The following is a 14648-nucleotide window of genomic DNA, read 5'->3' as shown; positions in this document are numbered from 1 at the left end:
GACCAGCTCACAATTACATTCCAATTGTACTCGTGACTCTTAAAACTGGCAAGAGAGGTCAACTACCTGATTCTGTATTCACATGCTACAGGTATGGACACTAAATTTTCTTCTAAAAATTTAGTCCTCTAAATCACTTTTTTTTTTTTTTTTTTTAAATATTGATTTGTCATATTATTTGGGGTTTAATTTAATGGTTGCCCCAGTCAGTGAGCAAATTCACAATTTGTGAAAATAAGAAAGGCTTAGCAGTTGTATGATTTAACATCAGGATGCCACATTTTATGAAGGTGCTGAAGGACACAAATCTAGAGGACACGAATCTTACACAGTCTACCCATGAATGCTGGGCCAAACATGAGCTGAGTTCCTACAAAAGGGACCCTTCCTCATGGAGACAACCAGGTGTGTGTGGGGTAATGTGGAGGTTTGGTAAACTCCAGCACTCCTCCCTGGTGGTAGAACACGGGGCTGGTGAGCACCCTGATCGAAGAGCTTTGAATACTCCTGCATTTCTCACTTCTGACACTGCTTCAGTGGCTCCTGTGAATAGTGTGAGATGAAAGATGTCCTTTAGCAGAGAGGAGAGCAGCTAGTGAATCCTCCTGGCTGTCACTGAACCACACAACTGCTTTATTGATTGCATCAGAATAAGCTCTCTCACTAGATGGAATGAGTCATTTATTCAATGTTCCTAACAGTTAAGCTGTTCAGAAGCTGCTTGTTTGGGAGATTTATCTCATAATTAGTTTTCCTAGAGAAGATCTGCTGGGAGCTTGGTCACTGAAGCAAAACTGATAACAGTATCTCTACACATTGCTTCTAGATTCATCTGTCTTGAGCTACCAAGTCTACTGTATGCTCATTAGTCTTAATTAATACAAAGCATTCTGGTAGCTTAGAGGTGAGAATATATATTTGCTCCAAATATTGTAACAAAGAAAAGTACTGAGTTAACACGATGAAATATAATAAATGTGATACTCATGCAAAGTGGTCAAGCAAAACAATTCCTGGAAACTCTATGAAATGAAGGAACTAGAAAGCTGCTATATAGAGAAGATGGAAGAAGTACTGTAAACAAGAATTCTTACATAATACAAAGAAAAGAGGAGGAAAAAACCCAATGTAAGAACAAGTGAAGGAGATGAGACACATACAACAGTTATATTTGGAGCTGGATGAGTAACACAAAGAGCTGAGATCTCCAGAGAGATGGCACAGAAAACACATGTGGAAACTATGCTAGAAGAGATCATAAAGCAGATTAAAAATGTATACAATAAAGCCTATGGACCATCCTGTAAAGTAGAAAAGTTTTGGGGACATAGGATTGGAAAGTGAGTTAGCAAGTGCTTTCCTTCAGGAAATGGTGAGTAAATAATAAAGAAGATATTTGTTCCTAAGATGAAACACTGCAATTTAGGAAATGTAAAACAATATAATTATTAACTGTATTTGTAATCTGTGCCATTGCAAGTCAGGAGAACAGCCTCTCTGTAGCCTTCCTAATGTATTCCTATTTTCATTTTGAAAACTTGAAAATGTGTGAATACTGTAAATATATTTTGGCACATTAAAACACTTGCGTGCAGAAGCATGCTAGGTACTAGTTTGTAGAACTAATGTAGAATGCTATTGTGTTACTCTCATTGGTCAAGGGTTTCTCATTTAATATACTCTCATGTTTTTGTCCCAGTCCCTAAACATCTCCACTTAATGGGATAATGAACATAAACATAATTTGTAGACACGGAACAGTGTTGAACATACCAATAAATGATTTCCCATTTATTTTAGAACAATGTAAGATATGGTTTTACATAGATTTCACAAGGAGAACTGTTTGGCATATACACCCTTAAATAATTAACAACACTGAACATCTAAAACAAATTAGTCTTATGATGTTGATACTATTTGAGAGAGGACTTAATGTAGCCTTCTAATTAGCTTCTGTAAATCTGTGTGAAGCATCTTTATGCTTTGCTTTTAGACAAAGAAGTAAATTCCAGATGCTGATCTTAAAACTTCACACAATTTATGTTATATGGAATTGTGTCAGGAATATATCTAGTATTTTTGGGAACATAATTTTACTGAAACAGAAAATTGTATATGTGAATTAGGTCCCTGATCTCATCAGAATAACTTAGTGTTAAGCATCCTCAATGTAAACCTACAGATGATTTTAACTTTTTATCTTTTTTTGTTGGGGTTGTTCTCCTGGTAGACATAAAGCAAACTTTCGGTGTTGTTTACCATTCTCATTGCTATAGTTCATCAGCATGCCACAAAAGACAGTCAAGAGCTTCTCACTGGCTGGATCTGTTTTACTGCACAGTGACCTTAAATGGTCTACTACAATATGTGCACCACCTGCATGGTCAACTGCGTTCCTGCCCTCATCTGTAAAACAAAGAGTTACATTAAAAAAAAAAATGAAACCAATCCCCACCGTCGAATCCCAAATGTAACAGTAATCATACAAAATGAAGCTTTTAAACAGAGTGAAGTCATTCCACCAGGGTTGTCAAATTCATCTAGAGAGATGCCTGAGGGCCAATTTTTAGTGCAACAGAGCTAGGAAAGTTAAACACCTACAACAAAAAGGATTAAGCACCTGGCACTAATACCTTTGTAGAGGAGTTCAGTGTTTGAGGCAGAGCTGCTGGAGCTGATAAATAATAGTCTGAAGATGCACTCAGTTTTGCCAGAGGGAGGTTCTGAGCACTTGACACAGCTTAGTCCATATACAGGTAAATTACTCTTGCTGTTACACAGATCAAGAAATTGAAATACAGAAAATAAATTGCTTGCATTACTTAAAAACAAAAAGAGGAATAAAATGGACAAAGCAGACAGAGGTGCTAGTTCCCAGTGGCAATTATTCATGCACTCAGTCTGCCACACAGCATGTTCTCTGCACTTCTGTAGCTGAAATTTAATGCCACTATCAGATACTTTTTGTATGGCTAAAAGAAAAATTTACTCTGCATCTATAAAAGACTACAATGTTCTGAAGGGTTGTAAATAACACATCATAATCTTTGTATGGAACTCTTCCTATACAACAAATCAGATTTGACACAACAGTGTAGGAATAAAGGAAAAATAGGCCTTATATTACAGTAATCATCAATACTGCTTCCTTCCCCAGCAGTAAGAAATAAGCAATAGACAACAGTCAATAAACTAAATTCCAGGGCTTCCAAAAGGAGAGATTTCCATGTGAGCTATCACTGGAATCAGCTGGAAAATCTGGATGAAAACAAAACCTTGGGGGGAAAAGGAGGAGGGACTCTCTAAAGTTTTGCAATATAAGAAAAAATAACGCCCTCTCCTCAATTTCTTCATGGCCCCAAAGCAAATCTCCTCTTCTCCTTGTTATTCACACTCTACCATCCCTCCTCTCTTTCCCCATCATATCCCCACAAGTCAAGCACCAAGTTTTCATCATTCTGCAACATATTCAGCATGAAACCCAAGGCTGTGCACATTTATAATATGATCTTCCACTGTAAAGTGTTCCACTGCTCTGCAAAAAGAAACTTCTAAATCTTCCAGTTCTTGTTAATACCATTCATGAACTTTATATACCCCTTTACTATATATAAAGAACAGGATTCTAAGTATTGCATATAAGGACTTCAGAAAATTTGCTGAATGGAGCTGAAGGAAGGGTAATTCTTGGCAGGTCTTAAATTATTAACAAAGTAGAAAGAATTTTGCAGAATAAATTCACTGCCATGACTATTTCCACCTTGGACAGGATCAGGATGTCAAAAAACTGTGTTTTGCTGCTGGCATGTCTAGTTCATTTTGAAAAAGGAGAAATTATAATCTATTAAGCATTTAAATTCAAGGTAGGACTCTGTGTCAAGTAGCAACTATTAAAAAAAGGACAAACAGAAAAGAAATTTCTTAGATCCTTGATGCCATAACAAACATAGCTGTAATGCTGAAACAAAAGGAAGTCCTACATCAAAATACAGTGAAACAATATAGTCAGGTGCTTAGACTCAGTGCTTACATGTACCAAATCAGCAGAGAATAAAAAGTAATTTGGGTTGGAATATTCAAGCATTCTGCTTTATTTATCCTCTTCTGGTATTTTTTACTAGAAAATTTATGTAAATACATGATTTTGTATTTAACTCATCTGTTCTGTGAATCAAAACAGGTATGCAAAATGAAACTGAATCACTGATTCTGGATCAGATGGACTGAATGTGATCTTCAAATTACTATCATGCAACTTAAATCAACAAACAAAGATGGTAAATTCAGGTAAGAATCAAGCTCAACTTGGTGTCTTGATGTTGATGAACTACATGTAAAATATGTAAGCAAAGGATAATAGAAAGGTAGAGTTTGGTGAGTGTTTGGAAACAAGTGTTAAAACACAAAAAAAAGATAGTTACAAGCCAAGTTCCTTACCTGGACAGCATTTGGCAGAACTCTACTGAAAATTACTGTGTGATAATATTTTATGAAAAATTTAAGTCATGTATCCTTTAAATTAAAATATCTCTGGTTTGTTAAAAACTGCTGCACAGTCTCTCACTTCAAATACATGACAAAACTCTTATCCACACAATGTTTTTGTTAAGTAAACAGATCACCAGCTTCTGCTGTACAGGCAGCAAAAGTAAAGCAGGAAGATTCAGAAACAAATCTCACTCCAAGAAATGTCTGGCCTTATGGTACACTCAAAAAGTTAGTTACAAATGAACCTCAGAAGGTGGCAGGCTGTAAGAGCCAGCCTTTGACAGGACTGCATATGCTGGCAGACTTGTAAAGGAGATGCCATAACTGAGTTTGTTGCGCTCCCTCTTTCCCATGCTGGAGCTGCTTCTCTGCCCCAGGCAGCTGAGTAAAGAACAGACCTGGGTGAGTGCTATAATTAGGATCTCCTGGTGCTGCCTTCTTTGCCCAAGAGGATTAACTCAGCTCATTAGTGCAAGGCCACAAAGAATCCTGTGCCAGATGTTGGAGGAAAACCCTGAAGGTCCTGCCTACCCACTGCCAGCACTGCTGTGACACTCTGCAGCATCCCCAAGCAGAAAGTGTAGTCCTGACTCAGAATGCTTCGTGTGCATTTCACCAACTCGCTTCTCACTAGTCCTCTGTCGCTAAGGAACAGATTTTGCACACTAGAATACTCATCAAACTCCAGATCGTTTACAGTCAAAACAAGCCCCCAACATGCTGAGTCTTGTTCTCAATCCAACTATTACCTTGCAGTTCAGCAGCTCTATGAACTCCCACACTTAATGTGCTTCCAAGCCTCCCAGAAGCTGTGTTGAATTTTTTTCCCTGTGACCTTTTTAAATAAACATTTTCTATTCCTATGAGAGCAGTGATTGAACAGTTTAATGACAGCATTCACATTTCTGCTTAAAAATGCTTCTCTGCAGCTCACAAAGGGCAATGCTGTATAGCTTTTTTTAAGTACATGTAATGCAGTCTAAAGATGCCAGAATGAGAACCTGAGAAACCAGACAGATTCTTTTCCCTGTAAAATGTACAGTAAGATTTATTACAGGATGAGTTATTACTTCACAATATTCTCTAGCCCAATTCAACACAACTGTCTCTAAGAATTAGTACAGTCCCTTTTTCTATCCTGAGTTGTTCAAAGGAGTTTTATGCAAAAAAAGGGTTTTAAGTAGATTATCAAATTACTGTAACTGTTGACATTCCCTCTATGAATAGTCTTGTCTAATCTTTCTGTTGCTCAACCCTGCCCAAAGTCAACAACCAAACTTTTTTAATGTACGGGATTGTTAAATCTTAACAATGCAGCATTTAGAGCAGTTTCAATTTACTTTTCCCAAGCTGTTTGCATCACTTTCCCTCGAGTTTTTTTCCCTAATTCACCAAGCCCTAAAACAAATCATTAAGTCACAAAATGTTAACAAGAAAAAAAATCTAAGTCAGGAAAAAAGGCTGTGCCATAATAGAAAGAGATATCAGAAAATATTTAGGCTTAAAAAATACACCCATTTCTCAGATGATCAGCTAGAAAATAATTTGATGGCATTTCCTAAAAATAAGCTTTTGGGCTTTAAGTATCAGATTTATACTTTGAAATGTTCTAGTTTTGTCTTGCAACTGGATACCTGAATTATCCTTTCCCCAGTTCATGTTCTGCACAAGTTTATTGGTTTAAATAGATGCATTGGTATAAATGGTGCAAGTCAGGGAGGAAAAGATCATCAGAATGATCAAGGTCCCTGATTTGTATAGACCAAATTGCCAAGACAGCAAATTTGGGTGACATGGGAAAAATACAGTATTTATTTAAAAATTCTTTTTACTTGTGTAATGATCAAATCATTTAAGTGACATACTGCCATTTTACTTTAATTACTTCATCGTTATTGCTTTTAGCTACAATCCTGCATTTTTTGACCAAAATATTGCTTAGATTGGACAGTGCTTTACAGATAACTCTTTCTTGCTTTTCTTAATTACAATAAGAAAAACATTAGCCCAAGTTGGGGGGTTGGAGGGACTGTTCTTTCTACGTGTTCTATTTTTATTTTCCCCTGTTTTTTAATTAGGTCTCTGCAAGACCTTTGTGGTGAGGCACTCATTTGCTCCTGCTGCTTATTCTTTCACCTGAAACCATAATGGTCTGATAGCAAACTGGCTGCTGCAAAGAAATTATGATGTGGCAAATATTACAAACATGTGTAAGGAAAAAACTGCAGGAGTAGAACTCCAAAGAAAAAAAATCCTGGTCACATGTGGAAAAAAAGAAAGGAAATATTCAAAAAGCAATGGCAAACCTTGAGCTAGTGTAAATGACATTACCTATGTAGACACTAGAAAAATACTGCCCCTTAGATAAACTGGGACTTCACCTTTTCTTTCTCTGCCTGAACACTGTAAGATTAAAACTTTCCACACAATTCTGTCATTCAGTTTTAACACTTGACTCTACTTTTTATCTTCAGTCTGGTTTGTGTATGCTTTTTGGTCACTGCCCCTGTCAGGTCTCTGACTGCATGACTACAGACCACAACCCTGTTACACAACACACACAGTAGCATTTCATTAATTTTATTTTTCAAGGAAAGAAAGCTTCATGTGATTATACCACACTACCTTTGTTTGCTGCTTTTTCCATATCTTCTGGGCAATGTCCAAGAGGGACATTACACAGCAATACTGTATTTTGAGATTCACGCTTTAATAATTTGAAAGATAATTTTTGGGATTGCTCTGTCTTGTACTGCAACTTCCCTTTCCTTTATTAATTCCTTTAGGAATTATAATGCTGATTACCAGAAATACTGTTTTGTTTTATTTGCTTACTGGTTAAAATCAATCAACATAATCTTAAAAGTTTTGCTTTATAAAGAAAAAAACAATCTTGAATTAGTTATGTTTGCTTCAGATAACAGAACTGTCCTGTAGTCAGTTCATCTTAAAATGCTGGCAGCTATCCTTAGCCCTAAGGGTAAGCATTGAAGGTGCTGTTTGATAAGTTATTCTTTTAGAATAATTGCTAAAATAATACATATGTAAACAGTAAATTAGGAGAACATTATCTTTTAATACAGCCCCTTCAAGGACTGAAAATAGGCAGAGTTGATCTTTTTGGATAAAACTGTTGCCAGCAATTTTTTTGGCTGATGACAACTGATGCAGCAGTGTATTGGCCCTCTTATGCAATTAGTTTATACTAACAAACAAATACAATTTTTAAATGTATCCAAACAGAAATCTAGGGATATTTTTGGTAGACTCTTCATAATATGTTCAATGTGTGGACCACAGGATATCAGTGCCATCAAGCCGTAATCTCTTTCATGATTTCTTTTGTCTACAGAGTCAGGAGCTTGGCAGAACATTTGAAGGGAAAGGTAAGTGTTCAGGTATTGAAATCTCCCTAATGCTGTGCTGAGGTAGCAGTCAAATGCAAGCTGGATTCAAGACCAGAATTCATTAACATTTGCTTCTTAGTCATATTCCTCTTATGTCATATTAATACAAGAAAAATTATTTGTTTCTTATTTCAGACAAAAGAACAGTGATGAATTTACTGCTCAAGACTTCAATAATTTACTTCCAGTCAAATGCTACTAGTGGATCTGATATTCTAATACAGCAGCAGAAATGTTTTTATCAGCAACAAGACATACAACACTACTACACTCAGTATTGGCAAGTAATTTGCTCTGGATTCCAAGGATACTTCAGTGTGTAATTAAAATGTAGTAATTACTGCTACCGAATTCTGTTTGAAATTAAAGAAGCCAACTTAGAGAAGAAGAGAATGTTCTATGTAGATATACTGAAGTCAGGTAAAGGTCCTCAAAGCTGAATGTAGCTTTGCCTTCCTTTTCATATACAATATGCTTACAGCAGACTCTTCAGTTGATTTTATAACTCTATGAAACTCCTTAGTAATTCCATTGCAGTCAAACAAATTACTCTAGGTTTATGAGAGTAAGTCAGAGCTGAAGCCATCTTAGTATTTCATACAGCACAAAATAAATCATGGAACCCAATTACACAGTAAAACAGCAGGCAGTTTTTCTACACTGGAAAAAAAGCATTTATAGAATCTCTTGCTATTAACAGAATAGACCCACACACCACAATTTATTTAGAATTCCTACTCCCAGGCCTGCAGTGCAATGTTGTCTCAGCTTCAAACTCTCCAAGAGGAAGGGTGTGAAGTGAGCATGGCATGGTCACAGTCATGGTGTAGAACAGGGGTGTGCTGCTAGCTGCTACTGAAAGGAGCCCAAATGAGCTGTGGGTCTCCACCAAAGCAGTCAGAGGAGCTGTCTTCCCAGAAAGTGTGAAACCCATGGGGATTTGGAATAGGTTGGGAAAAGCCCAAGAAGGAGAAAATAAAACAAAAGCAAAAGAATCAACCATAAAGCATGTTTGTGGATTCTACCAGGATACTTTTCTTTCCCTGCTAGAAAAAGAAGGACAATTATTCCAAGAATTGAAAAAGTAATAAGTGGATCTGGGATCTACAAACAGCTAAGGCAAGTCCTGGGTGTGGGGTCAGTGCTATTTGTCCCAAATCATGAAGCCTAGGAGGACCCTATCCTGAAAACTCATTACGTTTTGCATCACCTCTCAAATGTCTTTTTTCTGATGATCTAGAAAGATTTCCTCACCATTCTGATTCCATTTAGGCCAGCTGTAAAATAAGAAGTTAGAATAATATTGTTTAACAGCTTCCTAAGAACATTCATGATTAATTGCTAGCAAGAACTCTATATTATGGAGGAAGATTATGTTGGCATACATACACTCTAGTTTCCAGCTGATGCAATACTTGTGTGCAGAGCCTTGGAGAAAAACCTGCACTATCAAGGACCTCTGAAGTAAAAATGCTATGGTAATGCTAAAGGTAAAGCACTATTACTGTACAGTCAAAACCTTGAACTTGAATTCTCTGCAAGAAAAACACTCAGTTTTCAAGCAACAATTTAAAGACTCTGGTCTTGATTTCTTGGTATTTCTTGGGAAACAGCTTAGTAGGTGGCATGTGCATTTGCTAGGATCTAGTACAATGATAAGTGAAAAATCGTGCTAAGATGCTGCCTAGCTGCATGAATCAGGGTGACCTTCATAAAAATGGTTAGCCAGTAGTGTACCATTATCTACATCAGTTGTGTTGTAGGATTCTGCTGGTTTTCCATATGTTAATGAAAAAGGTTATGCCATTTTTTGAAGAAAACTGATTTTGACTTCTTTCCAGTATGTTTTATTTTAAAGTGTCTGATTTTCTCCTGTAGATCTGAAATTAATCGCATCTCCTGAGAGAACACAACTGTACAATTGAGCTGTTTCTTATTTTTGTACTTAATCTTTTGTACCAGAACTCTGCAAGAGATCTGTACATTCTTATAAAATAGGCAGCTGAGGTTATGGAATTTATAGCATGTATAAGATCTTTTTAACAAGATGTGATAAAATGTTCATGTTCTGGAGTTGAGGCTGAGATGAAGAGGGATCTGATTTTATGTGAAAGGCCACGTAGCTGAAATTCAGCTAGGAGGCTTGCCATCAATACAAGTAAGACTGCATAGATAACAAAGAAATATACAGCTTGGGAAATGAGAAAAGGACCCAATAAATCTCCTGCTGAGAAAAGTAGATAAGCAGCTGTCAGAGGAGATACAGAATGGGCTGGCATTTTTAGCTTCTTTCCAGCTGTATAAGATGCTTACATATCAAGTATGGTTGCTAAGAACATGTACCCAAGCTGGCGGTTTCATGAAGAAACAAGGCTGTGGTACAAAAAGAAGTAATTTCTGGATTACACAAGGTCTCTAAACACTACCATTAATATGTATATTATGGAAGGACAGAATGGGAAATTTTTCATTTCCATTACAAGATATATGGAGAGCTTAATTTCCTTTGCTAGCTTTCAGAATATGTGAATGCTCTAAACAGCAAGAAGGAAATATTTTCTAATGGGTAAGAGCTTAATCTAATCGCAACTGAAGTCAATCAGAATGCCTCCCTCTAGTTTGTATGGCTTCTGAGTCAGGCCCTAAATATCCCAGCCTTTCACTTCCTCTTAGATTATCACTTTTATAGCATAAGTATGGCAGCCTCTATCGTGTGCACAGTGCTATATAAAAACACAGAAAAATAGTTTGTCAATCACTTCAGAACTGAAGTATTTAACAAGTTACCTGTGCAAAGATAACTGAGATTAGGATAGTATGTGCATTGCAAACTTCATGATAAAAAATATTGTGAGGCTATTATTTGCTAAGAAAATACTACTAATTTAATATAGCATCATCATCCACTAAAATTCTTGATAAAACTTATTTGATTGGCCTGATCTTTCACCTAGACAAACTGCACTGGTGTGGGGGGTGTCAGAGTAGGAGAGAGACCTGGCTACAGACAGGTTTTCTCTTTCTCCCACATTGTTTTGTTGGTCTTGCAAGAAAGTAGGCCTAAGTTGAAAACTGTAGTCTCAGTTTCCCTGTCCCCCATGCGCTTGATCAGCCACATGAGACCAGTCACCAGACTCTTCCAGCCTACTGTGAAAAAAGCCACCAGAGAGAGCTGAAGGGCGTACTAATCCACCAGGGTGTTCATTACATGATCAGGAGGCGCGATTTGGATAATGCTTTGCTTTAACTTAATACCCCAATGGCCAGAGCTGATGGTAGCAAATAATTCTTAGGCTTTATCTACAGCAGAATTAGCCATTCTGCACTGACTTAACACATTGCTTTTTGCAGCAAGAACCATATTGAACATAACCTTTTCAAAAAATGGAGATGAGATCTTTACATTGCATGTGGAGCCAAGGTGCAGGGAGAACTTAGAAGAGTTTGGGAGGTATCCATTATTTATAACATCTGTACCTCTGTAATATCCCTTAAAGGGCAAACTTCCTAAAAAAGCAGCACTGGGAGGAACGACAGGAGGGGATGGAAAAGACAGACACTAGAAAGGTACCTGTAGTTTGACTCATGAATAAAGAGTGGTGAAGCAGCTAGGATAGCTGTTATGCTCTGACTGAACAATTCCTAAGAATTGAGCTTTGATTATAAGCAAAACCACATAACTGGTGGTTAAAAGGAAAGAACGGGCTAGGAGCTTTGCACCTAATAATATAGGTCTGATAAAATTCTGCCCATGAATGAGGCCAAGGATTCTGTTGTGTGGGAATTTGGAAGTACAAGCAACTATACTTGGTACAGGCTGTAGATACAATGGGGGAGAAAGCAGGAGAGAGGAGAGATCACGTCTCCATTTTTTTAGTTTGCACTTTCTGCTTTGATGAAAATTTGAGGTCTGAGGTGTTATGTGGCATTTACTAGATAAAGTGTCTAGAACAATTACAGGCTGTACAGAAACATGCAGTAATGTATCTGTTCTTAAACTGTAGAGCTGCACTGAACAATCTGCATACAGTTGCTTCTGACAGTCTGCAATTCATTACTTCTGACTTAAAATCTTTTTATCTGTCTCAACTGTTTCTTGTATCTCTGCATACAAGAGGAAGGCTGGGAGACCACAACCTCATCAATACTAACAAAGCTTCCTTCTACCCTGCTTTGCAATTATATTTGCTTGTATTCTTGATGTTCAGAGATTCACATAACACAGATTTCTTCAAAACAAATACTTTAAAAAGGATGCTCTCAAGACTGCTTGGTAAAAGTTTGACCTATTTTTTCCTCTTTAACTGTTTATGTAATGCATTTAATGCTCTGTATTTTCTCCCATGTTCAAATAGGTAATTAAGTAGGGTTTTGAGGGCCAACACATGTGAGCACCCAGACAATAACAGGTCTACCCCAAACATAACAGACAAGAAAATCTATCAGTAAGTCAACAGGTTTTCATATCATGTTTTCTGTGAGGAAATGAATCTTTTCAGTGAGGTCTTTGTCCAGGTATAATTCACCTTTAACTTGTGAAAGGTACTAAATCTCTTTCAGCATTGGCACTTAGTCATGAATTACCTTTCCATGGTAGCTGTGTTCTAGGAGTAGCCACTCCTGAACTTAGGAAATAGTCTTGCCTTCATGCAGCAACTCTGGGATCTGTGAACACTGAGGAACCACTGCCATTTTCCTTTGGAAAAACAATTCAGGCCATCCTTCTCCTCTTCAAGGCCAGTTTTAAGGGGATTTCCCTGCAGAAGCAGCTGTTTGTCCCACAACTTTCATCCTGCACCATGCCAACTCCTCTCAGAAATAGAGACCTGATTAACCCACTCTGGCACAAGCTGTCACTAAACAAAGTGATCCATGCTTGCTGGGATGAAATACAGGACAACTGGGCTTTCAATATAAAGAAATACTGCTATGAGACCATCATGAGCCAATATGGACTTTATTGCATAGGCTCAGCCTAACATTGATTTAGGACATAGAGATATTCCTCATTGCTGCATGTTATAGTAACATGGCCAGTAGCACTGAAAAAAAAAGTTCATGTAATTGGAAAAATCTAGTTACTGATGTATTTTAAGTTCTTATACAAATCACGATTACCAGAAGGGTAACAGATGCTTTTGTCTCAATTGGAAAAAAAAATACTATGAATATGTTGCATTTTTATTAAGAACTACCAGCTTCCACATCTTGTCTTTGTTATACTTTATATCTCCTTATTAGGGAAAACCAATAGTAAGAAGCTGAAATATACTATATTTTCTAGTAATAAGCATAGTGAAAGTATTTGTCCTAAAGAAAAAATTAGGATAGAATGCATAAATATTTAATAATTACACATTAAGTTAACAGCAAATGTCAGATAGGATGGATGTGATAACTAAGCACTGTAAATAGTCTCTTCCACTCAAATCCAATATGCTAACCTTGATTTTTGTCACATTTTATTACACTTTACTCATTAATTTTATTCACATACACGGGGAAGGTAGTGACTGTCCTCCCACAGGAGCACGACAACACATGGCACACAGAACACAGCACTGCCTACTGTAGATTTTATCAGTGCTAGCTTTGCTCCACAGAAGGATAACACAAAGTGAGTAATACAGTTTTCTGTACAGGATAAATTCTGCAATGTAAAAGCCAGTAGTGTCCACATAAAACCTGACGCTACAAAACCATTTCTATGTGCCGTTACTGTGTTTCATGAAAAAATGTGGGATGAACAATAACGACATGAAAAATTACATAGATTTTACTTATATGAAATAAACCAGTGCACCTGAGAGTGACCTTGATCTCATATATAATCCTGAAACAGAATATAGTAAATAAATTATGTTATAGGAAGCTTAACAGATTCTTTGTGAAGTTTCCATTGGGAAGCAGCTATTCAGCTGATTGGTCACCTTAAAAAAAAGCCTAAATGAAAGAATTATACATTAACATCCTCAAGCAGTAGTTGTCTGTAACTGGAAATGCCAATATAGGATTAACTTCCCTGAGTTTAAAGGCAAGGTAATTTAGAACAACATAAAATGTAAATTTTCAAACTCAGATGAAAAACATAGCAAGGAGAAAGGTTACAGTCAGTATTCATACAGCAGAACTTTTGGTAAACATAGCATGCAGAAAAATTCTCACCATATAAAATAAGTCACTAATTCTCAGGATAACAAAATGATTTTACAATTTCATCTCACTTCCCATCTGCAGACATCCATAATTCCTTCATGTGCAACATGTTCCTGGTGTGTCTGCTTCTGCACCATATTTATTGTGCACAGGTTTTTTTCAAAATTTTGAAGTGAGGGATAATGAGGCTGCATTTTCAAAACGCTGCAACCGCTGGTTTGGTTTTGCAGATGACGCATCCATGCATGTAATCAGCACATGCAGTCACACTTGCATTTCAAATCTCCATTGCTTCTCATTGTAAAAATTTATTGTGCCCATAAAAAGCTAAAAAGCCTAACCAATGTGTCCCCGTCGTCCCCCCCCCCCCCCTGCCCTTGACTACCAAAAATACAAATATGTAATCCTGGAGCAACTGATTGGCCACGTAAGAATTTTGAGAATCAGCAACATAACTCAGGCATCATTTCAGCCACATATGCAGCTCTGCACAGATTTGAGACTGGTTAGAATATGAATGTTCCATTCTGACTCTGTTCCATTCCAACACATTCTGTCTGAGGAAAAATTAACTGTTCAGTGCCTCTGCATATG

At 37.0% G+C, this 14648-nt stretch overlaps 1 protein-coding gene across 4 annotated transcripts in view; it reads right to left on the bottom strand.

Annotated features, from left to right (window-relative positions):
* Positions 1–14648, bottom strand: part of RAP1GDS1 (Rap1 GTPase-GDP dissociation stimulator 1) — a 92617-nt gene that overhangs the window by 25269 nt on the left and 52700 nt on the right. For 2 of the 4 annotated variants that reach the window (XM_071431664.1, XM_071431665.1), the window contains one exon: positions 2263–2409. The exons of the other annotated variants lie outside the window; for them this stretch is intronic. In XM_071431664.1, the coding sequence (XP_071287765.1) occupies positions 2263–2409 (147 nt within the window). The remainder of the gene's footprint in view (positions 1–2262; positions 2410–14648) is intronic. 4 annotated transcript variants of the gene reach the window in all.

This window comes from Agelaius tricolor, unplaced genomic scaffold (assembly GCF_023055355.1).
Source record: "Agelaius tricolor isolate 1412-34295 unplaced genomic scaffold, bAgeTri1.0.p SCAF_8, whole genome shotgun sequence".
Taxonomy (NCBI): Eukaryota; Metazoa; Chordata; class Aves; order Passeriformes; family Icteridae; genus Agelaius; species Agelaius tricolor.
Note: the sequence above shows the minus strand (reverse complement) of the source record. Positions and strands in the feature narration are given on the sequence as shown.